We start from the raw sequence: 26,555 nt of genomic DNA, 5'->3' as shown, positions 1-26,555 counted from the left end.
CCCTGATTAAAAAGGCCGAAAAAAAAAATGAATGACTGAATGAATGATTAATCATGTTTCATGACATAATAAACAGACTTCTAAACTGAGTTTAGAAAAGAATATATGGCAAATAAGACATAAAAATATCAATGCTTTACCAGATTTCATTTATTGTATTTTGCCTACCACTCAAATTAATTTACACGTTTTAGGTCCGTCTTAGGACACATTTTACGACTTAAAAATAATCTCAGATTTGAAAAATAAAAAATAAAAATCGTACTAGCAATAGTATGGGTCACAAAATAAATGTTAAAATGGCTTGCAGAGGTCACTGTTGAGTGTTCCGTATCCCGTTGACTTTTATTTTGAAGCGCGCGCCCGTGGTCGGCCATCTTGCGCGTTTCCACGGCGGCTGGTGGCGCAGACTGTGGATGTGAAGCGTGCTGAGCTCCACCATCATCATCATCCCACGAGCGAAGCGAGGGAAAAAGTTACGAGCTCCTCTTGAACCTCAGAACTGACAATCATGTCAGGAGACGATGACCAGCAAGAGCAGACCATTGCTGATGACCTGGTGGTCACAAAGTACAAGATGGGCGCCGACATTGCCAACCGTAAGAACTGATTGTGTATCTTTATGTGCGATTAAAGGTTGAGTTTGACCGAGTGGAGCTTCAGCTCAGCGCTCGGCCATGTGTCTGCGAGCTGTACCGAGAAAAGCGCACATACCGGTTATTTCTTGTTATTTTGACTCGACTTGACTTAACTTGCCTTCGTGTGGACAAGCATAAGCATGCGATGTTTTTGCTCTCAAGTGCGTTTGTTACGTTAATATATAGTCGGCTAACTTAGCGGGTTAGCTAATTAGCTGCACTTGTAACGTGAGCAACTTAAAGTGGAAATTTAATATTGAACCGTGAAGTTATGCTCAGTCATTATTACTCAAACTCGTGTTGCTCTAAAACTGTCTGTGAAGCACACTGGGAAATGTTTGACAGATGTTTAGTGACTGACAACCTGAGTCACCATTCACTTTTAGTTCATGTTAGTTTGTAGAATGAGAGCAAGTGGTGACCGATTCTGACTAACGTTAATGTTATTAGGTTACTTACAGATATATGTGTTACGTTATATGGATATATGTCGTAAATATACAGCTATGAAGCTCTAAAATTACTATTTTTCTATGATATTTTGAAGAAATGTTACAGACATGTGTGACCCTAGAACACAAAACAAGTAATAATTATCAAGGTTTTTTTTTATTTGAATTTTATGCGTGATGTAAAATCTGAATGTTTTTTGGCACGAAAAACGTTATAATTTTTACCCATACAATGTATTTTTGGCTATAGCCATAAGTAAACCCATGCAACATAAGACTCAAACAGTAAATGCATATCTTCTTTTATCATATAGTTGTTGTGTCATTTTATTTTTTGGGGAGTAAACGTAATGAATTGAGGTAAAGTTGGTTTTATATTTGCAAATATAAATTTATATGTGCGAATATAAAACCTACTTTACCTCATTATGTAATGACAGGTGCTGAGAAAGCTTTAGCTTCTGTCAATCGTTGTTGCGGTTGCTTTTGCTAGAAGTGCTTTACTGATTTAATGTGTATTGATCTCCTTCGGACCAGATCATGTCACACTGTGCTTAAGGAAGGGAACTTTTTTTTAATGTGGAACCTCCGTCCCTTTCTCCTTAGTGGCTTTGAAGACGGTCATTGAAGCAGCCAAGCCTGGTGTGTCTGTTCTCAGCCTGTGCGAGAAAGGAGACGCTTTCATTGCTGCTGAAACAGGCAAGGTCTTTAAGAAGGAGAAGGAGATCAAGAAAGGTACAAATGCTTCTTTTCACATTTCTTTCTTCTTTTTTTTCACATTAAAACTGGTTGAATTCTAAAAACGGTTTTCCTATAAATCCTAAATCATTTATACTTATTTAGTATACATCTAGATGTTAATTTCACTTTAACTATTTATTAAATAATAGTATTTTTATAAATGTTTATTCATCAAAAATTTAAATCAGTTATTTTAAATGTGGTAAAACAACTTTTTTTATTGTTTATTTATTTAATGTGTATACTAGAACAAAATCATGTGGTATCTTTGTGCGCCAGGAATTGCCTTTCCCACCTGTGTGTCTGTGAACAACTGCGTGTGTCACTTCTCACCAATAAAAAGTGATCCAGACTACATGCTCAAAGACGGTGACTTGGTTAAAATGTATGTTTTATATCTACCTGATGTAAAATAAATATATATCTGGATAAAAGCACAATTCCTTACTGTTGCACATTTTCCTCAGTGACCTTGGGGTACACGTGGACGGCTTCATCTCTAACGTTGCTCACAGCTTTGTGGTTGGTGCCACCAAGGTACGTCTCTCTCTTCATTATGAACACACAAAAAACTAGTTTTCCTTCTTTTAGTAGTTCACTTAAGTCTCCATAACCGTTCTTCTAGGATGCTCCAGTGACAGGACGAAAAGCAGATGTGATCAAAGCTGCCCATTTGTGTGCAGAAGCTGCTCTTCGGCTGGTAAAGCCTGGAAATCAGGTTAGTTAGAATCAATCAGAAACGTGTTTAAAAGACATTTAGGATGATGATGATGATGATGTTGTTGTTGTTGAGTATGTTTAGATCCACACACCAATATGCTGACAACTCACAAACTCAACTCTGCTTGGTGAAATATCATGCTGTCCAGTCTACATTTACAAGACTGTGTTAATAAATGACTCCATCTCCTGGTAGTTATGTCAAAAATATTAATAAGCTGATTTAATTCTAAGTATCAAATTGTTTTTAATCAGTTGTATATTTAAAGAAAAAAATAAGGCAAAAAAGAGGTTTCCTACATGTCAGCAGGAAATCTACAGCTCAAAATGCAAAATTTTGACTGTCGCACTTCAATTTCTGCTGTGCAAGATGAGACTTCTATAATTCTTTGTCAAGTAAGCATCGGAGGTTTTGGTTTATTTCTAGCTCCCTTACTGGAAAGTGTTTGCTGGACATACTTAAATCTACAGTAAAGACTTGTGTGGACCTTATCTATTTATTTTTTCCTACTCTCACCTTTTTCCCCTAAGATATTTTTTGCCAATCATATCCTAATTCTTATTGGCGATGAGCTGTGTTAACTTGCAATAGATAGCGCTTAAGTGAAATGAAGCTCACCAACAAATCCTATTTGATTTGCTATTCCTCTCCAGAACAACTTCCTCTGGTTGACATTTTTGCAGTCACCGTCATGTTTATCATACATTTCTTTGTCTTTAGACACCTTTAAAACGAGCTGCTCCACTTTCATCTTGGTTAAAGGCATCTTGTTCATCGTTAGAAATGTGTGCTTATCCAGACAATTTGTGCTTGAGCACCGGCAAGCCATGTTTCATGTAACTTCAGCAGCTCCAGGCATCTGAACAACATCACTAATCTTATTAGTCAGCCAGTTTTAATGTGGTGAATCAAACCATAATAATGAGCCCAAAGTTTGTTTGCTTTCTTCTGTAAAAATGACGCATTTATGTTTTCTATTTTGCACATTAGCATCCATTGTTGAGTCTTTAAATGTCTGTGATAAGTGCGAGTAAAAATCCTCCCGGTGCCTAAAAGTCTGCATGAACTAGAAGTTGCTTCAGTATGTTAACGTACTTCCAACTGAAGCAGAATATTGAATCAGGGGCGGAGCTTTCTATTTGCGTATCATTCACTTATACCAAACTAACATAAAAGGGGCGTGGCTTAAATATTGTGCCAGATATCATCAAACTGACATCGTCAGAGAAGTACAGCCACTCCAAACGCAAGGTCAGACTTTGATTGAAGATTACCAAAACAACCTTTCACGCAAACTTTAAGGCTGTGGTTCTGTCACATATCAGACATGCACACTTCAATACATTGACAGGGAGCAGGTTAATATGTTTATATACTGGTTTTAATCAGCACAAGATTGTTTTATTCTTAAACTGTTTATGACCTTATTCTGAAAAAAGGAATATGGGTATGACCGCCTGCAGTGTCAGCTTATGAGGCATGTAAACACACTCAGTGTCTGTCTGTCTGCCTTTCTGTTACGGTCAGAACTCTCAGGTCACAGAAGCCTGGAACAAGATTGCCCAGTCCTTCAAATGCATGCCCATAGAAGGTGAGCTGATCAATGATTTTCTAACATTCTATTCAAAACACCATCATGTGATTTAAAAAAAATTTTCCACATCCTTCTGTCTCTGTACGCAGGCATGTTGTCTCATCAGTTAAAGCAGCATGTCATTGATGGAGAGAAGACTATCATTCAGAACCCCACCGACCAGCAAAGGTCAGTACGATGAAGCTCTAGATTGTTTTTGCAAGTGATTGAGTGTTCCTCTGTGCTAAACGCTGTCTGTCCTTGTCTACTGTAAGGAAGGACCATGAGAAGGCAGAATTTGAAGTGCACGAGGTGTACGCTGTGGACGTGCTCGTTAGCACTGGAGAAGGAAAGGTGAAAGACTCGCCTCAGAGCCGCTGTTCTCTCAATGTCTGGCGTTAGCATTCATTAAAGATGGCTAATATTCTGTAAAGACGGCTGATCACATTTCTTTATTTTTTTTGGTCAGGCTAGAGATTCTGGACAAAGGACCACTGTTTACAAGAGAGACCCCAGTAAACAGTACGGCCTGAAGATGAAGACCTCCAGGATGTTCTTCAGTGAGGTGGAGCGGCGATTTGATGCCATGCCATTTACTTTAAGGTGCTTATTTTATTATTATTTTTTTATGGTGGAAGAAAATACAAATGACAATTCCGTACATAAATAAAAAATGTAATGTTAAAGGGGTAAACAGCACTGGTAAAATGGGTATTTCTTAACTTTTTTACTGCCTGTACGTCTATGATGTTGAAGCAAAATTATTTTTGAAATCATTGATAGTATAGAATTTTAATCAGCAATGGAGTATTTAGCATCACTGCATTATATGCCTGCTTTACCCAACTGTTTAATCTCTTATATTAACAATTTCAATAAAAATCTATAACATAATCAGTTTAATTAAGCTCGAATTTACAAATGTATCCCAGTTGGGACAACCATGGAAAAACTTATTTTTGAAATAATAATTTTTTTTTTTTTTTTTTTTACTAATTGTCAGTTATTTTAACACATCAGCACTTACAAATACAGTTTATACAGCTATGCAGTAGTAAATAATGGGAAACAAGTAAACAGGATAATACAGTCAGGCTAGGAGCTAAATATGCGTCATAGAATAATAATTAGTTATTAGAGAAATTAGTTCTCTAATTAGAGAAATTATTAATGTAATGCCAAAAAGGTGTCTGTAGCTGCCAAAAATCATCAGACTTTTGATTTATGTCATAGGTCAGTTTCTCGAGTGGAAATAGCTTACATACTTGAGACAACCACATTTTAAAGGAGGTTTCCTAAGGAGATGACCACAATAGAAGTATACATTTCTTTGCCAGATAAAGCAAGATTAAAAACAAATGCTTGGTGTGGGAACAAAATTTTATCTTAAGAAGTCCTTGTAGAAAATGGTGTATTTTCCTCCAAAAAGAGATTGCCACAATACCATAACAGTGATGGAATGATGCTTTGCATTTTTTGCAGTTAAAACAAAGATCAGAGGAGTTTTAAGGGTGTAAGATAAACTCTGTTAATGAATTCATAATTGAGTTCATGAATATTGTTTTCTTTTTAAATAGTATAGAAATAAAGTAGGTGGAAAGGATATTAATAATTAATCATTTTTCCATGTCATGTATCAACCGCATTGTCATTGTGTTGTTAGATTTTTGATTGATCAGTACATCTGTTTGTCACACCATACTGCTTAAAATTCAATATATTAACAGGGTGTCTGCACGGTCTTGAAGTCTTAATGTCCTAAATTTCAAAAACACATTTTTAGGCCTTAAAGTCTTAAATTCACTGAAATATTGGGATGTAGGTATTAAATCATTTTAAACTGGTCTTAATTTTCCTTAGTCCAAATAAAGCTACCCAATCTGATCGACACCCAATCGACAATAATCCATCTCAAAACGTTATTTATTTGTATTTGTTTTTTTTTTGTTTTTTTTTTATTGCAAAGAGAGACCATTCACAACAGCCGTTATACATTTTTACAATAAATACTCCATATTAAATTCCCTTTTCATGAAAAGAAACTAAAGTAACACATTTATTTACATGATCTTCCATTAATACAAGAACTACTTAAAGAAGTAACCAGGCCATTTGAAAAAATCAATAATGTTTAGCTCTGTATAAATTTAAAATCATTCATAATGCTCTTAAAAGGGTCTTTAAAAGTCTTAAATTTGAAGAAACCTGCAGAAACCCCGATTAAACAATGCATATAAACAATACTGTTTAATTTAATAAGATCAAGTTCTTCTGTGCACATTCAGGCTGAGTGTTTATCAAAAATATTGCTATTTGCAAATGTTTCTCTGCTTTTACTGTTCTCTACTTAAAGTCATTCATTCCTGACATGGCGACTGCTCAATTTGAAAATCGATACTCCAGAAAAACATTTGGTGCTCAACAATCATTTATCAATTTTGGTAACAGTTTGTGAAAACCATGATGCTTTTCTTTAAATACTGAGATTCTCTAAATACTGAGGTTAAAAAAACAGCATTAAAACAGCAAACTACAGCATTTTTTTTAAATCAAAATGTTTTTGCAGCAAATGTGAAAACAAACTCTTACTTTTTGGATCAATTGAATGCACCTTTACTAACTCAAGGTGTAGTTCCTCAAATAATTTTACAGAGCCTTTTGTACAGTACAGTGTAAATAATATTAATGCATCAAATAAATAAAATAGCAGTTCAGTCAAATATCAGTTAAATTTGCAGATTTTAACTTGCTTTATAAACTAGCTGTATGTTTAAGTGCAATTTGCTTCCAATCAGACTTACAGTATGATTTTGACACTGTTACTAGCTGAACTGAAAGCAGAAATGGCACAAAACAAACTCTCACAATTGTTCACTTTGCGTGTGTGTGTGGTTTTTCAGGGCATTTGAAGATGAGAGTAAAGCTCGTCTCGGTGTGGTTGAGTGTGCCAAACACGAGCTGCTGCAGCCCTTCAGCGTCTTGCATGAGAAGGAAGGTGAGGCGCAAGCACATCAGTCAGAAAATGTCACTTTTATATGTAAAACGCTCAACCAGGCATGACGATGATAAGGTTAAAGCTTTGCTAAATGAAAATGAAAAATAATTTCCTGTCATGTCAGGGCTCAGAGAAGCGCGGCCAGCACATTTGCCGCATGAGCAGGTCAAAGACTGTTCCTATTTTAGGAGTTGGGTGCCATCAGCACAGTCTCAAGAGTCACATTGTCAAACCTTCTGTCTCTTCTTTTCTTTCAAGGTGAACATGTAGCGCAGTTTAAATTCACGGTGCTGCTCATGGCGAATGGCCCTCTGCGCATCACCAGTGGACTCTTTGAACCAGAGCTTTACAAGTCTGAGTATGAAGTACAAGACCCAGAGCTCAAGGTGAGAGACTTTAATGCATGGAAATGGTTTGTGTGTGGTTGGGGGGGAAAAATTACCACCAGATGGCTTCCAAAGTGTCACATTTGGGGGTAAAAAAATTTGTAATAAGTAATACATTTATAATAAAAATGTATAAAACTATGTATTTATAGAATTGCCATTATATTCTTTGGGTAAGAAAAAGCCAAGTTGGAATAATGTCAGTATTCAAAGTCTTTTTATATATAAAATTTCCATTTAAAAAAAAATAAATTACATTAAATTTAGCTTTTATTTTTTCACAGTTAAAATACTGGATCGTTGTTACATTTGATTTAAAAAAACATTTTTTTTATATAAATGTAATTGGGTTTGTGTAAACTTTTGTTCAGTTAATTTTTTTTAATTAATTCATATAATATAAATATGACCATTTTAAATATTATTATATAGATGTTAGTTTACAATAAATGACGGTGCATTAACTAATGTTAACAAGCATGGATTTTAGTTTTTAATAATACATTAATGTTAAACTATGATTAATAAGTGCTGTACAACTATTTCAATATCATAGTATAGTAACTTCATTATTAGTTCATGTTAGTAAATGCATTACAATGCTTCCCACAGGTTTGAAATATACTTGAGGTGGTAGCTGGATTGAAACACACCTTTTACCCACAGCACATGGTTGCCTACATGTGACAAAAAAAGTGATTTTTAGCAATATTTTTAATTATTATACCCTGTTTCTTTTTAATGGGTTGAAGTTGTGTTTTTTTTAAAAATCCACTATTTGTTTTACTTTTTATTTTTGTAAAAGCCATGTGCACCCACTGACAGGTAAAAGCTGCTGCTGACATTTTGCCAAAGCATGTTAGATATGTATATGTAAAATATCAACATTATCAAATAAAAAAATACACAGCGAATGAGAAATTAATTACATAAAGGACATAAAAACATCTATGGAATAAAAAATCTCTAAAAAGTATAATAATTACAAGAATAAAAAGTATAAATTATTTAAATGAATTAACCATTTCTAACGGTGTACAAATATTTTGCAGGCAGTTTAGATGTAATTTCGTCCTGTGAGTAAATAGAAAAGTTTATCTGAGTCGTTTAGATCAAATAATTATATAATGTTTCTCTCAGCCTTTTGGCTTTGCACACACCGTCGGCTACGAAGCGAAGCCAGGCTTAAAATAAAAACGATGATGACGACTTAGAAAGCGAGACCAAAAGCCCAATGCCAGACAATTTAGGAGATTTAGAAACCCCGGATGGATGCATTTTTAAGTCCCAAAAAGGCGCGTAGCTGTGGGTCTCTGTAGAGCACATGAGATTGTTTGTGGTAATGTTAACAGTTTTTGCACACACACAAGAAGTAGGAAATGTGTAGGGCGAGTGGAGATTTTTCACTAGTTAATCAATCGCGGATGTTTGAGTATTGGGCGGATACAAAAAAAAGTGTAAAAGGATGATAATAATAATTTTAAAAAATGTCCCCAAATATACTTGGGTGGCCGTTAATATACCTGGGCAGCCCACCCAAGTAAAGTCTATGTATGGGAAGCACTGCATTAACTAATGAAACCTTACTATAAAGTGTGACCATATGTGTTTATACATGCATATTTATTTATTTATTTTAATTTAAATCAACATTTTATTTTGTTTAGACACATTTCTTTACGTTTAATTATATTTTGAAATTATTTCTAACTTTTAAATTTAATTTTGCAGGCGTTGTTGCAAAGCTCAGCCAGCCGTAAGGCCCAGAAGAAGAAGAAAAAGAAGGTTTGTTGTGTCAGCACTCCTTCCACACTCTCTAATGGTGCTTCATTCAAGCCATATAAAATCAAATTTGCATAATCTTCCTCATCCCCAGGCATCCAAAAATGCGGAGAGTGCTACTGGACAACCCGTGGAGGCCGAGAGTGAAGCTGCTGCATAGACTCCCACTGCCGAGCGAAGCTGACTGACAGAGCCTCTGCACAGCCCAAAGAACAGAACCGTTAAAGCTAATTATGACCTGCCCCACTGAGAAGCCTTCTGTCTCTTTCAATACCTCCTCTTTTAGTTGTCAAAGACGCCACCGCGTTTGCTTGTCTATGAGCGAGGCTGACACTCTTAAAAAGAGGAGCGTACGGTGAACAGGTACAAACTGTCCTACCGCGTTTACAGAAGGCCACTCTCTGACTCTGTCATTGTACAAGCCATCATGAACAATAAAAAGCGTAATGGTGGCACTGTTTAAAGCAGCATTGCTATAAAGTGCCATTCATGTCCATGCAGATGAGATCCCTGTTTGAAGTTTTTGTCAGTTGGGGAAGTGATCATAGTTTGTGTTGTGATGAGCTGTGTTTGGAGCGGTAACTGCCTCACTACACCTTAAATCTAGCAAAACAACGACAACGGAAGCACTGTTAATCAATTTGGTAAGCTTAGACTTCTGTTAGACGACCTTCAGCATTCGTTTTCTAGTATTTCCCAAATTGGAAAAAATGCTCATTTTCCAAAGTCTCTTTTTAATGTAAGGTCTTCCCTTTGGCGTGTTTTGGTCTGAAAACATTGTTTATCCACTAAACTGACTGACCAAATTATCCTGCCATTTTATAAGCGTTCATCTAATAAATTTAATTTGCCAGTTTATGGATCAAAGCCTGGTTTGTTTCTAAGCTTTCAGATTTTTTTAGAAATCTGTGTTTTTGTTTTTTTTAATAAAGATGAATTAACTTTTTTTAATGTACACATTTTATGTACATTAAAAATTCAGGGTTCCTCACAGTTCATTCATTTTGTCTCGACAAAAATTGATTTAGTTAACTTAAAGGTGAACTAGGTGTTCTGCAAGTAGGGATCTTTCAAATACAATCCCTCCCCTGTTGTCCAAAGCCACGCCTCCTGAAATCGCGAACACGTCTCACTCTCTTACACACTTTGTCTTAAAGAGACTATTGTATGCTTAGTGTTGGGCTGGCGATGTGCAGAGATTACACTTATTCCTAAGCCACACTTGCATGCTGTTTCAGACTGAATATTGAAAGTAGCATGGTAAACAATATAGGGAGCGCGTTGTCAAGCACAGGTTGTCAATGTTCAAAAATGAACCAATGTGAATATAAAATCAACTTCACCTCAGTAAAGCAGGCTAGGCAGAATAGCACCATTTACTGATGCTTTGCTGTTAAACTAAATAAACATCTACATTGTCGATGCTGTAAAAGGTGCCTTATGAAACTGATCATATCAATCTTTCACTGGAAGATTTCAGTGGCTAAACAACACTTCTGTGCATTTAGCCCATTCGTAAAACGAAATCTACATCAGCTTTGCATGACTAAAACATAACATTACCTGTTTAAAAGAAATACTTCAGCCATGAAGTCCTCCTACCTCCATTGTGCAAAAGTAACTCCAATATTGATTCAGGATTTTGAAAGTTTTGATTGAGCATTTGTTTTTAGCGACGTCGCTCATGTCCATGTAACCGCGGCCCGCATGAACACGCATCGGCGGATCTGCATGAACTGGTGCACAGTTGTTCAAATCTATATTTGCTGACAGTTTATGCTACTTATCAGAATTATGAGAATTATCAGTCTGACAATATTTAATTGGATGACCCCCTTTTTTTGTCTTATGCTTTCCCCAGAATATAAAAATATATATAAATACTTTTAGATAATTTACTTTAATCATTACTATTAGAATGTGAAGAGACGTTCAACCAGCACAACAAAACATGTTTCTGAAGACAATCACCTACTGCACCTTTAACGAATTTAAGTGAATTGAAGGCAAAAAAATTAAGTTGTCCCTAAAAAATATCAAGAATTGTCTTTCAGCTCATTTTAAAGAGGTAGTTTAAACAAGCAGCAAAACCATTTTTGAGTGTAGTCATGTGTACAGTGGACCAAAAAAAAAAAAGAAATTGAGTCAACATCATTACAGAATGCCAAACTAATGACATATCTTTTCTTTGATAATATAGTTCATGAGGCATTCCTGCATTAGCTGTTAAAGGGATAATTCACCCAAAAATTAGTTTCTGCACCATTTACTCACACTCAAGTTTAAACCTTTATGAATTTCTTTCTGCTGTTGGGCACAAAACAAAATATCATGAAGAATGTTGGGAGAAAGCAGCCATTGACATACAAATAAAAAAAATGAGCGGGTAAACCAGGGTTCCCACTCTAAGCCAAATACCCTGACTAAAAAAGCTAAATTTCCATGATCATGGAGCACCAAGCAGGCAAAAAGCAAAATATATATGTATTGTCACGTCACATCTGTTGACACGCTGCTAAAGCTGAAACAAAGACTGACTGGAATCTTCTCAAGGATATTATAATGTTAATACAACATTGATACATTAAATAATGTTTTTTTACACCAATCTAAGACTAAAAATGTGACTAAATACTGGATGAAGAGGCAAAAATTTTTGCTCGCAATCTACATAGGGCTAAATTTTTATTATGCCACCTAATATGGGCCTCACTTTTTAAAAAAAATGTGATGGAGAAATTACATTTTAAAAAATGGAGTGTCAAATTTTAAATGAATAATAAAGATCCAAGAAGGTCGCTGGTTCGAGCCTCGGCTGGGTCAATTGGCGGTTTCCCCACAGTCCAAAGACATTGCGGTACAGGTGAATTGGTTAGGCTAAATTGTCCGTAGTGTATGTGTGTGTGAATAAGTGTGTATGTGTTTCCCAGTGATGGGTTGCAGCTGGAAGGGCATCCGCTGCATAAAACAAATGCTGGATAAGTTGGCGGTTCATTCCGCAGTGGTGACCCAAGATTAATAAAGGGACTAAGCCGAAAAGAGAATGAATGAATAATAAAAATCCCTGGACTATACAAACACACAATTCCCTGACTTTCAATGTCTAGGATAGGTCTTTTGGTAAGGAAAGGTCTGGAGCACTCAACCACCGTACAATGTGTCTGGACAAAATGCAAATAAAGTAAAAATGGGGAACTCCAGCAACACTTGTAATAAGAAAACATTTTAGCAAAATAAAATAAATGCCAACACTTAAAGGCCTTCCTTGGGACACTAAAACATCAGATACAAACATTTACAAAGGCTTACAAGTTTTGCTGGAATAGACTTTTAAAATTCCATGATAATCCAGAAATCCCGTGACCGGTGGAAACCCTGGTGAACTGATTCTTTAACCAGATGATCACAAGGCAATTGAACTGGATATGAGAGCTTACTTCCTCTCTAGTTTACACAGAAGGCCTATAGTAAAGTTTCTGCAAGTGTAGTTCATGCTGACTAAGAGCGTGGCCTTCTTTTCGAGTACTTTATTTTACTTTGTACATGATGTTACACTGTCCTTGTGCTGATTTAACATCGCAACACATGACATTTATAATTATGCTGTGAACTCTTCATCCATTTTGAAGGGATGAAAGTGCCCGAATGCTTCTAAGACCATTTGTACAGCAAATCAGAAATCTTATCCGGAATGTATTTAAGCAAAACAGTTGTAGAATCACATTTTCACATCACTTTTATATTAGTCAAATATGCATCACTGCAGCCAGCGAGTTATATTTAGCTGTTTTACATTCTTACACCTCATGAAATTAATGTATATTTATTTTAAACTGGTTGATAAAAAAATACTGTAGCAATACAGTTTAAGTTACACTAAAGTAAAAACACTGTTATTGATTACACATGGAAGACAAATTATGAATAAACCTTTTGGTCGATGCCTTTTGACTGAACCTATTTTTACTGTGTATTTAAATCGCATGTTACAGGCAAATTAAGTCAAAAGTAGTCAGACATGATCAATAATCTAGTATTTTTATCATTGAATTTGGAATCGGTTGCAGTTTACAAAAGTAAGTTATTGCATGTATTCTTAACGTTAAAGCAAAGAGTAAAGTTCCATGTCATAGAAGGTTTAATACTGTGCAAGTTTCATGTATACAGTTAAAGGCTAATTCATTGGCCCTCCTAAGAACCATGCAAATATTCTCATGTGAAGTTTTAACAGTGCAAGGACATTTTCACAGTATTTCCAATATTTCTTTTAGAGAAAGTAATTTCTTTTAGTTTGAATAAAAGCAGTTTTTGGTTTTGAAAAATAATAATTTTAAGATCATTATTATTAAGAAATATTTTTTGATTGACTATGTTTAAAAATCTGTTAAACAGCATTTGTCAAATATTTGAAACGTTTAAAATTAGCTTCACAAGAGGGCTAATTTTCCATTAAATTGTGTGTGTGTGTGTGTGTATATGTTTGTGTATATATATATATAGAGAGAGAGAGAGAGAGAGAGATCAGTGGTATAAGTAGATCACAAACTTTGATCCCTTTCGTTCAACTATTAAACAACACCCATTGTCTTCGTTGAAGTTTTTAACTTACTTCAAATGTTGACTACTGTGTGTGTGTGTGTGTGTGTGTGTGTGTGTATCTATCTATCTATCTATCTATCTATCTATCTATCTATCTATCTATCTATCTATCTATCTATCTATCAATAATGTAAGATGAAAGGAATGGGTACCTTTTTGTAAACATTGGGTTCATTGCATTTGACCTGATCATAGAAACTACACCACACTACTTGATATATATATATATATATATATATATATATATATATATATATATATATATATATATATATATATATATATATATATATATATATATAATATTAGTATAGGATACCTAACTTATAGTAGCCTATATACGTATTATACTATTTAGCTAATGCATGGCGTTATAAACACTGTTGACGCCTCATCTAAATTAATAAGAGCAAAGATAAACTGTTAAAGAAAGTACACTGTAAACGCACGGAAATTCAAGACGAATGTGTAGGCTAAAATCGATTATTAGGGGTTGCTGACAGGTGTTGACCGCGTTTCTTTTACGGTCGCCGAGAAATGACGTGTCCGAGCGGTATAAAAGAGCGCGTCTCCCTCATGACGTTCTCTTGGAGTCGTTGCTATCGCTTGACGAGGTGAGGAAGCTCTTCTGCTGCCACCATTCCATACAATCCATTGTAATCTGAGACTTCTGTTTGCCATCTACATGTATCTCTAACTGTATTTGTTTACTTACAGAAACATCTTCTCATCATGAGAGCGAAGGTAAGAGATTTTTTCATCCATTTCATAAAATTGAGATTCTAGTCTGGCTAGTCACGATAGCAACATGGTAGCTAATACGGTGTTTGCTGTGTTTCTAGCTGGTGGGGTTTAGTTGCATGTTTAACCCTTAAATTGTTCTTTGTGTTAAATGTTAGTTTTATAATTTTTTCTCAAGTATAATACTGAGGCCTACTTAACTCGTCTTTGTGAGCACGTTTTTTTTTTGCAACTGACGCATGGTTTTTAATAGTAGTTTACTGTCAGCTTCCAGCTAACGTTGAAACTTACTAACGTATTAAGTTGTATATTGTCAATTTCCTAATGGTTTAACGTTATCTCTTTCTGAACGCCATGCTGCATTGTAAAAACACTGGCGCTAGTTGCTAATGCGCATGTGCAGCCTTTCCCTCTTTCATTCGTCTGTATAAACCGCTCTAGTGGTCGTGTAAAGTTTAACGCAAGTACTATGATTTAGTTAATGATTTTGTTTCCTTTCAGTGGCGAAAGAAGCGTATGCGCAGGTACGTTTCGATTTAATCATTACTTTTTAACAGGCTCTTTTGCATCGAAATTGCCATTTTAAACGAATGTTGATGTTTCTCAGGCTGAAGCGTAAAAGGAGAAAGATGAGGCAGAGGTCAAAGTAAACGGGACCCTGTTCGCTGCAGCTGAGCGTGCTCCTCCGTGTGATCATCTCTGCAAGAGTCTGCTGGAAGCCCATTTGAAGCTCCACTCATCCACCATCTACGAGGCCTGCTTTCTTCTGAATGAGGATTTGGTTTTCCATCGCCTGGTTCCGCTGAAGCATCCTGGTCTTGATGACCATGTGAACTGTTTTGGACGTTCCTCAGACTTGCCAGCTCAGCTTGGTTTTGTTATTGTCCACAATAAATCTTTTTGGTTTAAGAATCTTTTTGTCTAATGTCTTGTATTTATGCAAGTTTGTTTTAGTGCCATGTGATGGTTCCTGCTGATGTTATATGGAGTTAATGTCTGCGTCTATAATGTACTAGTTTATCCTAGGTTTAATTTTTTTATAGTTGCCCAGTGTTGGACTATTAACTTAGAATATGGGTGTTAAATTACCCACTTTAAGGAGATTTATAAAGCCCAGTTTCTCCCTCAAGTCCCAAACATATGGCTCCCTTTTGTGCATTTGACCAGAGTATTTTAAGTGTGAAAGCAATTTTTGGGCATCATCAAGATCTATAGTAATTTGTAAAGGTGGGTGTTAAAATAAATTAAATTATCCCCTAAATGGAAATGAATGTTAAACAGTTATGCATTTGAGACTGCTGGCTAGTAGCAGAGTAGCCTAGTGATTTAAGTGTTTTGAAATATTGGCAAGACAGGCTTATTAGCAGGTAAATTAAAAATGCTATTGGTTTATGCGCATTAAAGATTAACCAAATTAAGATGTAGTCAATCAAATGCAAGGGTCAATCGCCTCACTGTTCTGGAGGGCCGATGTTCTGCAGAATTAGCTATAGTCTTAATCAAACGCCTGAGAAAGCATACGGTGTTGCTAGGTACGCTTGAATCTTTCAGTAATGTGTTGGAGCTGAACTCAGCAGGACACTGGCCCTCCAGGACCATGTTAGATGGACCCCTCTTTTGCACTACACAAAGTAGGTATTTTAGACAAGATTGGAAACCCTTAGTGTTCACATCTATAAGGTAATCTGTTTCCATCTCAATATATTTTTTTACTGAAGAAACCGTTTGGATCTAGTAGAAGATGAGAAAACTACTGAATTTTATTTCTGCGTGAACTGTCCCTAGCGCATGTTTCGTTTGACGTAGCCGCTGCTGCACGTAACCATGGCTGAACCGGTAGCTAGGAGATGGCCAGTGTTTGCAGTGCTGCTTTCTGAGTATTCCGTAATTTAGTTTGCAGACAAATGTTCGTTTGTTTTAACACATGATTAAGCAAAATCCATTTTCTAAACCAGTGTTCAAGCTCAAGCACACTTCATTGGTTGTCACTCGAGATGCGATAGCTATGTAAACACCCACTCGAGCTTTTAAAAAAATGTTTGCTTGAGGCTAAAGAAACATTAATATAATTTTTCACTTAAAAGCTTTAAAATGCCTGTTTTCGCTTTTAGCCTCATCTGACGCGCGCTTGACATAACGGAGACTTTCGGTGACTGATAAATGACGAGCGAGTTTACAGCCGCAGACTTCAGGAGGAACACCGTGCAGATCACAACAGTCACCCACAACAACCACGTATTTTTAAGGTTCTCGGTGTGGTTATAACAAGGCTGCTTGTGGTTTTTAGGAGGGCTAAAGCCTTTTAAACACGCCCCTACACGCCCTTCACATAAGCAAACTACAAATCTTCAACTTTCCGCTGCAAAGGAGTTGACGTCGGTGCTGTTTTTGAACAGACTGAACGAATTATGCGACATTTCCCGTTCACATTTAATCGTTCATGTGGCACTCATTCGTTTTAAACGGTATTGATTAGGTTAATGGTGTCTAGCGCGGAACCGCTGGAAGAAGAAAGGATTTGATGCAGAAATCTCCGATGTCAGCTGATGATGCAGGGCCGAATGCGGGTGCCGCTCCGGAGGCTGCGGACGCGGCCCCGACTACCGATTCCGCTGGAAAACATGCCGTGTCCGTTCTCTGGTCCTTCGGAAAGTGCGTCGGCGCCTTACTGCCGGTCTACCTGGCTGGATATTTCGGCTTTAGTATCAGCGTAGTTCTGCTCGGGCTCCTGGTTTATATAGGTTGGAAACACAGTCGCGATGGGAAAAAAGCGCGACTGCAGAGCGCGATGTATTTTTTGGAGAACGAACAGGATGTAACAACTACACGGGTGTTCAGAAGTAAACGGGATTTGCCGGCATGGGTAAGGGGTTTTATACCATAATTGGCATCGTTCTGGTTGTGAGCAGCTACAGAAGTGCAGCCCGCAGGGCATCACATCCTCTTGCAGATAGAAAATCATGCAGAATCTTGGTGCGCTTCTTGCTATTGTTTTAGTGGAGAGCAGCGTAAAAGGTGCTCTCGTGACACTGACAGCTTGATACTAAGTTGTATTTACTGCATAAAATGTAGTTATTCATCCTCTGCAGTAAAACTTGTTAGAATAGCTAATAAAATAATTTACAACCTGTGGATATTTCCTTATTTGCAATACTCAGTTGTGCATTCCTTTTAGTTCATCAGTGGCACTTACAATCTGTTACATTACAAACATGAGTTAACAGTACACATTTTTTACTAGTCACTATGCCAAATAGAGTAAATAGAGTACAATTTTAATTTTGTTGAAGTCTGTATCCGTTGATGAACAATTAACTGACTAGTATAAATTCCTGTAAGATAACAGGCTAAACTGTACATTATGATGGGCAACTAGTTGCTCACAATTCTATTAACAAGTGAATATTTCATTTCGTGACCAATTGCATTAATATTAACATTTATCTGCAGTTCAGATGTCTACTTTCCTTTCCGACTACTGATGAGCAGGTCTATGGATTGCAGTAGGCTATAAAATCACATAAACGTGTTCATTAAATAATAGGTCTACTTATACCAGCTAATGCTATTCACATACCCACTGACAAGTAGGCTCTCTACATTTTAATGGCACGAATGTATTTATTACACACCAATGCATACCCGTGACTGCCATATAAACACGTAGTTGTTTCATTTGTTACTATTAAGTCTGATTTTCTAATTTTATTGAGATCAGCTATTCATTTCTCACTATACTTACTAAAAACGAGTCCAGTTGGACTAAACTAATTAAGAGATATTCATTACTTACTATTGTATAAATCTGTCACTTTCCTAGTAGGCCTATATATTTCATCCATTACTGGTACCCAATTTATTTTACATTCCGAATTTATAGTAAATGCATTCAAGTTGCAGCCTGTGTTTATTAGAATCCAGTTACTCGTGCTTAGTCTTCAGTTGGTTAAATTCAACAGTAGCTGGTTTTCTAGTATACTATTTAACATAGCATTTTAGATGAAACTATAATGCAAGCATACTGTTAATAAGTCATTGCAAGTATCAGGTTTTTGTAAGTATAGCAAGTATGTCTTCAGTCTTGTAATTTGTATTAGTCAGTTATACTAAAGGATTGCTCATAGTTTTGGTGCTGTATTTATAACTGTATTGTGACATCATCTTCAGTCATAAGTTAAATGCATGATCCTGTCCATCTATAACAACATCATCATGCTCAGAGTAGCTTTCAACCACTTCTGCTATTCAATATTTACAGATTTCTCTCCTTCAGAAGCATCATAGGTTATATTCTTCTCCCAGCCCTCCTTTCTTCCCCCGTCTCTCGTTAAATTCATTACATTCCAAAGTCAGTCCAGCCCTTGCTATATTTGGACATTAAAGTAGCCAACCTCATGGGACTGAATCACAGGAAGCGAAATGAGCCATTTGCAGCAATAATTTAGTGAGGGGGTGATGGAAAACATTAAGAAGTTTAAAATTGGAAAAGTGCCACCTATCTTCATCACATATCTCACTATATCTCACTGCTGCGTTGTGGTTTTATTTTCACTGGTGTTTTATTGATATACTCGCATCCTGTTGCAGTTTGGCTTTAACTGCTGCTTCATCATCCTGTTTAAAGACCACCGCTGCAGTTGTACATCTAGATATAAAAAATTGTAATATCTTCAAGGCCGTTTGATCACTTATGCAGAAGTAGAAAATTCAATTCAGGTTTATTTGTATAGCGCTATTCACAGTAATTGTTGTTTTAAAAGCAGCTTTACAAAAGATGCACATTAATGCATTACAATCAAATTTGGAAAAGTTGAGGTTATTAGTTACCATAACTTTATTAGTTAGTAATAACTTTAACTAATTAACTAGTAAGTTATATATAAGTTATAAGAAAGGTTATTCCAGAGTTTAGGAGCCATATTTGAGAAGGCTCGACCTCCTTTAGTGAACTTTGCTATATTGGGTAGGTCTGTCACGATATCTGTTTTATGTTGTACGATATATTGCACCTAAATAAATTGCGATAAATGATGTTATTGTCATTTTAAGACATTATTTTATTAAATTATGCCAGAATGACAATAAAAAGTACACTCTTTCAAAGAACACATACAATTTTATTCTTAAGAATATTTCATTTAGTCATTTTAACAATTTAATAATGTGAAAATGTGTATCCTAAATAAATAAGACAAAGTTCAAGGTAAAAAGTAACTGAGGCTGCTATATCTGTTACCAAATCTATTTTCAGTTGTCAGGCACCGACATGAAAATATACTATAGTAATTTATAGTAAATAGTGTTTTTTAACCATACTGACAGTGACACCTTCAATAGAGATAGAGAGGTTGTGCAATCAGCTTAAATGTTGCTAGAATTTTTTTTATGTATGGGTGATAAATTTTTTATCACCAAAAATTATTGAAGTCATGTCCATGTATTGTGCGATTAAGTTGATATATTGATTATTGTGACAGGCCTAATTTTGTGTACTACAAGAAGCCCTGGTTTTGAGCTCTTAAGAGCGGGTTGGTTTGTAACAAGACAGAAGGTTGGTTAGATAAACAGGATCTTGATTATTTAAAGCTTTATACGTGAGAAGCAATATTTTATAATCAATATGGAACCATGATAGGCGTCCAACGTTCTCCAGCCTTCGGCGCCTAGACTGCAGCTCTGCACAGGAAGTTTGGACAGAGGAAAAATGGTTGTGCCCATCTGAGCCTGGTTTCTCTTGAGTTTTTTTTTTCTCGCCACTGGCTTGCTTGGTTTAGGACTTGTGGAGCTGCGCATCGATGAATTTGCTCTTCAGTGTTTAAACTTTCAGCAGTGAAATTAAACCACACTAAACTGAACTTTAACTCTAAGAACTGGACTGATACAGTTTCAACTTACTAGATCTATGTTAAGCTGCTTTGATGCGATCTACATTGTAAAAGCGCTATAGAAATAAACATTAATTGAATTGAATTGAAAGTTATTTCAACATCTGGACTGAAATCAGAACTGACCTTTAATCAAGGTTCCCTTTCCACTAAATATTTGCTTTCAAACTGTACTCCCCACACTTAGGTCATGCTATCTTATGATTCTTTTAGCGTGCTGTTATGATCTTCCATTGCCATTTACTTTTTATCAAAATTTGACAAGTATGTGCAAGATTGACAACATTTTTAAAAGCTGGAAACATTTGCATTCGTGTGTATGCACAGCTGATCTCTTTTCCTAGAAAAAATGCTTCTGTTTAGTTAACAACAGCTCTCGACCTTCACAGTATTTACTTAGTGTGCTAAATAAGAGGTCTTGTTGCAGACGGCATCTAGATCTGATCTGTTATAAGTGTTGACATCGACAGTCAAAACGTGCTCTTTGTTTTTCCACAGGTGAACTTCCCTGACGTGGAAAAGGTTGAGTGGATCAACAAGGTATTAAAGTCTACATTCAAACACACAAATGCACACGTGACCAGCATTATTCCTGAGAGCACTGCGTGTATGCATTTAAATGCAGTCCCTGAAGATAAATAGTTGAACAGTCTGGCAGCGCTCCAGTCTTTGCATAAGTTAAGCTAGTTTTTGGTGTCATTGCAGTAATGCAGACTATATTACATGAGGCCACAGACTACAGAATTTTGTAGAAATAGGCAACACTTACAAACGTTTTAAGTGGCCACACGAACCACACAGACTTTATCAGGAAGAGACTTGCCTTGTGAAAGTCTCAAGGCTTCAGACTCACCAGCGCATGATCTTTCTGCCTTCTTCTGTTGTTTTATAGCAGAAAAATTAAATACAGGCTTTGAGATTTCACTAGATTACATATGAGAGTTTCTGTGGACACCAGGACAGATATTTCGCAGTTTGTTTATTGAGTTTTCTTGCACTCCAGGATTGTTGTTTGCTTTTAGGCTTTCAAGGTTTACCTCTAATAACCTTTTGAGATTGAATAGGGATTTGGGGAGGGTGGATTATGGGATGTTTTATTTGTATTTTTTAAGAGCTCACTGTAAGCACATACTGCTCTTAAATCTTACTTCATTTTTGCCTTTGCAAATACACTATAATTGAGTCTGCATGTTTCCGTTTTGGGTGTGACAAATTGTACACAAATGTATAGAAAATTAGTCAATTATTTCATTGATGGTCAGTCTTAAAAGGGGACCTACAGTATTATGCAAAAACCACTTTCATAAGTGGTTTAAACACAGTTGTGTGGTAAAAGTCTGTGAATATAACCAACTTCTAATGATAAAAATGTATTAATTAGATTTTTTTCTGCGGAAACACTTTGACATTTTCCCTTTGTACATGTCCTCAGATGGAGAAGTTCCGCCCATTGGTGATGACCTCTCTCTCATTAGCATAAGACGTTAATCTTGTTTTTGAATTTGCCACTATGTTGACACATGAACATTTGTAGCTCCGCCCTCTTTTGAAAAAGAGCACAATCTCATTTGAATTTAAAGCGACAGTCTTCAAAATGGCACTGTTAGGATCAAAGCCTAAAAGGGTTTCAAAGAGTTATAAAACATTATTTTGGGGGTATTTTGAGCTGAAACTGCCCACTCAAGGTCTTCAGAGACTTGTTTTCCAACTTGTAAAAAGAGGGATAATAGGTCCCCTTTAATATGAGTTTATAAGAGGTGGAAACTCAATTCACTTACAGTGCATCCGAAAAGCCCTTCACTTTTTCCACATTTGTTTGTTACAGCCTTATTCCAAAATGGATTAAATTTATTTACTTTCTCAAAATTCTACACACAGTACTCCATAATGACAATGTGAAAAATATTTTTTTGAAATTGTTGCAAATTTATAAAAAAAAAAAAAAAAACTGAAAAAAGTATTCACAGCCTTTGCTCAATACTTTGTTGAGGCACCTTTGGCAGCAATTACAGCCTCAAGTCTTTTTGACTATGATGCCACAAACTTGGCACACCTGTCTTTGGGAATTTTTGCCCATTCCTCTTTGCAGTACCTCTCAAACTCTATCAGGTTGGATGGGAAGCGACAGTGTACAGCCATTTTCAGATATCTCTAGAGATGTTCAACAGGATTTAGGTCTGGGCTCTGGCTGGGCCACTCAAGGACATTCACCAAGTTGTTGTGAAGCTACTCCATTGATAGTTTGGCGGTGTGCTTTGGGTCATTGTCCTGCTGGAAGATGAACCGTCGCCCCAGTCTGAGGTCAAGAGCACTCTGAAGCAGGTTTTCATTCAGGATGTCTCTGTACATTGCTGCATTCATCTTTCCCTCTATCCTGACTAGTCTTCCAATTCCTGCTGCTGAAAAACACCCCCACAGCATTCACTCCAAAGAGTTCAATATTAGTCTTATGAATTTTGTTTCTTATGGTCTGAGAGTCCTTCAGATGTCTTTTGACAAATTCCAGGCAGGAAGTGACTTCTGTCTGGCCACTCTACCATACAGGCCTGATTGGTGGATTGCTACACAGATGGTTGTCCTTCTGTAAGGTTCTCCTCTCTTCACAGAAAAACGCTGGAGCTCAGACAGAGTGACCATCAGGTTATTGATCACCTCCCTGACTAAGGCACTTCTCCCCCGATCGCTCAGCTTAGATGGCCGGCCAGCCCTAAGAAGAGTCCTGGTGGTTTTAAACATCTTCCACTTACGGATGATGGAGGCCACTGTGCTCATTAGAACTTTCAGAGCAGCAGAATTTTTTCTTTAACCCTCCCCAGCCTTGTGCCTTGAGACAATCCTGTCTTGGAGGTCTACAGACAATTCCTTTGTCTTCATGCTTGGTTTGTGCTTTGACATGCACTGGTGCACTTTCGTGCTTTTTTATTTTTAATAAATTTGCAACAGTTTCAAAAAAAAAAAAATTCACACTGTAATTATGGGGTATTGTGTGTAGAATTTGGAGGAAATTAGTTTATTGAATCCATTTTGGAATAAGGCTGTAACATTTAAAAAAAGTGAAGCACTATGAATACTTTCCGGATGAACTGTATAGCATGCTTACGTCAAATTATAACTCACATGCTCCACAAAAAACAGAATAAAATGAAACTCAAGCAAAGAAAAAGAAAAAAAGTACACACATAGGCTATCTCAACCTAATCAAACTACACGTTACTGTCTCAAATAATCTGACTTTCATCTATTTGCCCATAAAGCATGGGCAAATGTTTGTTTTGTTTCATAACAGGATTAAAAAATAATGATTGAAAATGATTTTGCCGGTGCTTCTTAAACATTCTAGTGAAAAGTTTAATCAATGAAGAAATCATAAAAAAGCAGTGTCTTCAGTTATTTTTTATTATTATTAATATATAATCTAATGTTATAAGTTATTATTATACAACATATATGCATTAAATATGTAAGTAAATGACTGAAAATAATTTATATTTCCTGAATTATATGGTAAATATAAAAATGATTACTTTTTTGTTAACAGGGAAATCAATTGTAACCATTTGAATGTACATTTTTGGGGTTATAAAATCAATTGGATAACTTCAGTAAAAGCTTGTGTGCTTTATTAGATGCGTTGAATAAACAAACATGTCATTCTGTAGGCTAGAAGTAATACATTTTAATATTTCAAAATTGATTTAGCTTCGTAAACTGATTAGAATTAGCTGAAAGTAATATTGCTAGAACAACAAGACTTGACTTAAATTTGGACCTCATAGACTTGTGACCATGTCTGGAGTTTATAAAAACATTCACTGTGATGTTTTTATTTATGATAAAGCACTGAATTATTGCATAACATGGCGGTTTTTGTATCTTAAAGAGTTCAGCAATCTGATAAAGAGAGAAGCATTTGGTTTCCTCCTAAGTGCTTGTGGTTTGACTGACAAATAAGATTAATTTTGTATGCCTTCATTTCAACACATCTGATGCTCTGTTTGTTTGTGTCAAGGAGCAAATCGTGTCCCATTATATTTTGGTCACACTTTATAATAAGATTCTGTATGCTCAAAAACAAAAATGTCTTCATTGTTTATTATCATTTCTACCAATTCTAATTGTCTGTAATTGTCTGGGTTAACAGATATTGCAGCAGGCCTGGCCGTTTGTTGGACAGTATCTGGAAAAGCTGCTGGTGGAAACTATCGCTCCTTCAATCCGAGCCACCAGCGCTCATCTGCAGACTCTCAGCTTCACTAAAGTTGACTTGGGTGATAGGGTAAACAAATCCGTTTCTGATCATCATGGAAAGACTTTATTTGCATACGTTGCTTATTTACATTAGCATCTCAATTTCGGCTTTGCCTGCTTGCTAAGATGTCTGAACATACTTTTGTTTTATTTGACCTTTTGAACAGGCTCTGAAGGTTGTTGGTGTGAAGGCCTACACTGAGTACGATAGGCGTCAGGTGATACTGGATCTGTACATCAGGTAGTGTCACTGCTCTCAGTTTTTGGCCAGCAGGTTAGAGTGTGTTGTATGTTAATTATGTTTTATGTTTCGTATATTTTAATGTTGTATTTGATTATTTAAATAAGCATAGTTCTTAGAAAATATTATTTATAGTGTGAAATAAAATATTCTTTATACTATTAAAATAAACTATAGTATCTTACAAAATTTTTTACATTTAATTTTATAGTTCTTTTTTAACGTTTAATAAAATAAATAGTTTTAATTCATAAAAAAAATAATTTAATATTGACAAATATTATAAAAAAGGTTATACTTTTTTGTAGTTGTCCTTGTTACACTGAAATTATTTAATGCAATTCTGATTAATATTAATTAATATGATTAGAGTTTAGATTGGTTTAGGGGTACTTTGCATAATTAAGACATAATAAATACATGTTGTGTGTAACAAGAATAAAATAAAGTGTCACATTTAATATTATGAAATGTGTGAAATTAAATTAGGAAGTTGCAAGAACTTTGTTGCCAAAAATGGGTCTTGGAGCAAAATTTTATTAAAATTGAACCATATTTAAAGTCCACATTAATTAAAAATTTACAATGATTATATTAATATCTCACTTCGTTAGTCCTAAGGGCAATTAATCTGTGCAATTTAATCCAGTGAGGGGAAAAAACGTTTGATTTGGTAATCTTTAATCAAAATCAAACCATTTGCTTTAGCTTGCTGACTTGGGCAAAAAATGCTTAGCCACACCCCTTCAAATGTTAGTTTGCTGCGAGTGAAAGATGAGACGAGGAACACAAAAAATAAAACCCATCCCTACTCAATATTCAGTCTCACTTGGAAATACATCATCATACTGAAACAGAAGTCTTGGGCAACTTCCGGTTCATACACAGCCTTTAAAGAGGGCCTATCATGCCCCTTCTTACAATATGTAAAACAAGTCTCTAATGTCTCTAGAGTGTGTATGTGAATTTTCAGCTCAAAATAAAATACGAATAATGTTTTATAACCCTTTGAAACAGCTCCTTTTAGGCTTTGATCCTAATTGTGCCGTTTTGGTGATTGTCGCTTTAAAATCAAATGAGGTTGTGCTCCCAGCTTTCTTTTTAAAAAGAGGGTGGAGCTACAAACTCCTACGGCTGTGTCCGAAATCGCCTACTACGCAGTAGGTACTGCATTTGAATGTACTAGTCGACCATTAGAAAAGTGTGTTCTATACAGTATGAATGGGACTCGAACGTACTACATCCACCATTTTGTCATAATCATGTGACCTAGCCACGTCAGTTACATCGCTTTACTTCTATTCATGATTTCTTTCATGGGGCAACATGGGATATCATAGCGTGCATCGGATGCGCATTTTAGAATCTCGCCGGAAGTAGTAAGTCATCCGGGTACTTCTCGCATACTGTTTTTCGATTCTATGAATTCGAACTTACTACTTGGCTCGCATTCTGTTTTTGGCATACTATATAGTATGGAAGTATGTGATTTCAGACGCAGCCTGTGTCAGCATAGTGGCAGATTCAAAAACAAGACTAACATATTATTCCAA

The 26,555-nt window shown here is 35.9% G+C and overlaps 2 protein-coding genes and 1 long non-coding RNA gene across 3 annotated transcripts in view; all 3 read left to right on the top strand.

Moving 5' to 3' along the window:
• Positions 1-370: 370 nt before the first annotated feature.
• pa2g4b (proliferation-associated 2G4, b) lies at positions 371-10,155 on the top strand. Its single transcript, XM_056449616.1, has 13 exons — positions 371-599; positions 1,697-1,825; positions 2,111-2,216; positions 2,299-2,368; positions 2,457-2,549; positions 4,080-4,143; positions 4,236-4,314; positions 4,401-4,479; positions 4,595-4,728; positions 7,026-7,120; positions 7,379-7,506; positions 9,238-9,291; positions 9,383-10,155. The coding sequence occupies exons 1-13, from the start codon at positions 512-514 to the stop codon at positions 9,446-9,448; spliced, it is 1,185 nt and encodes a 394-aa protein (XP_056305591.1). The 5' UTR covers positions 371-511; the 3' UTR covers positions 9,449-10,155.
• A 4,288-nt stretch (positions 10,156-14,443) lies between these two features.
• Positions 14,444-15,540, top strand: LOC130217195 (uncharacterized). The gene is made up of 4 exons (XR_008835858.1): positions 14,444-14,501; positions 14,605-14,631; positions 15,130-15,152; positions 15,236-15,540. It is a non-coding gene; the product is annotated as an uncharacterized LOC130217195 (long non-coding RNA).
• Positions 15,541-16,931: 1,391 nt separating this feature from the next.
• esyt1a (extended synaptotagmin-like protein 1a) overlaps positions 16,932-26,555 on the top strand; it is a 37,665-nt gene continuing 28,041 nt past the window's right edge. Inside the window, 4 exon segments of the mRNA XM_056449071.1 lie at positions 16,932-17,491; positions 21,012-21,053; positions 24,655-24,789; positions 24,929-25,002. Of these exon segments, the coding sequence (XP_056305046.1) occupies positions 17,150-17,491; positions 21,012-21,053; positions 24,655-24,789; positions 24,929-25,002 (593 nt within the window). The 5' untranslated portion in view covers positions 16,932-17,149.

The sequence above is a fragment of the Danio aesculapii genome, chromosome 23 (genome assembly GCF_903798145.1).
Source record: "Danio aesculapii chromosome 23, fDanAes4.1, whole genome shotgun sequence".
NCBI classification, from domain to species: domain Eukaryota; kingdom Metazoa; phylum Chordata; class Actinopteri; order Cypriniformes; family Danionidae; genus Danio; species Danio aesculapii.
This window is presented reverse-complemented; position numbering and strand designations above follow the sequence as displayed.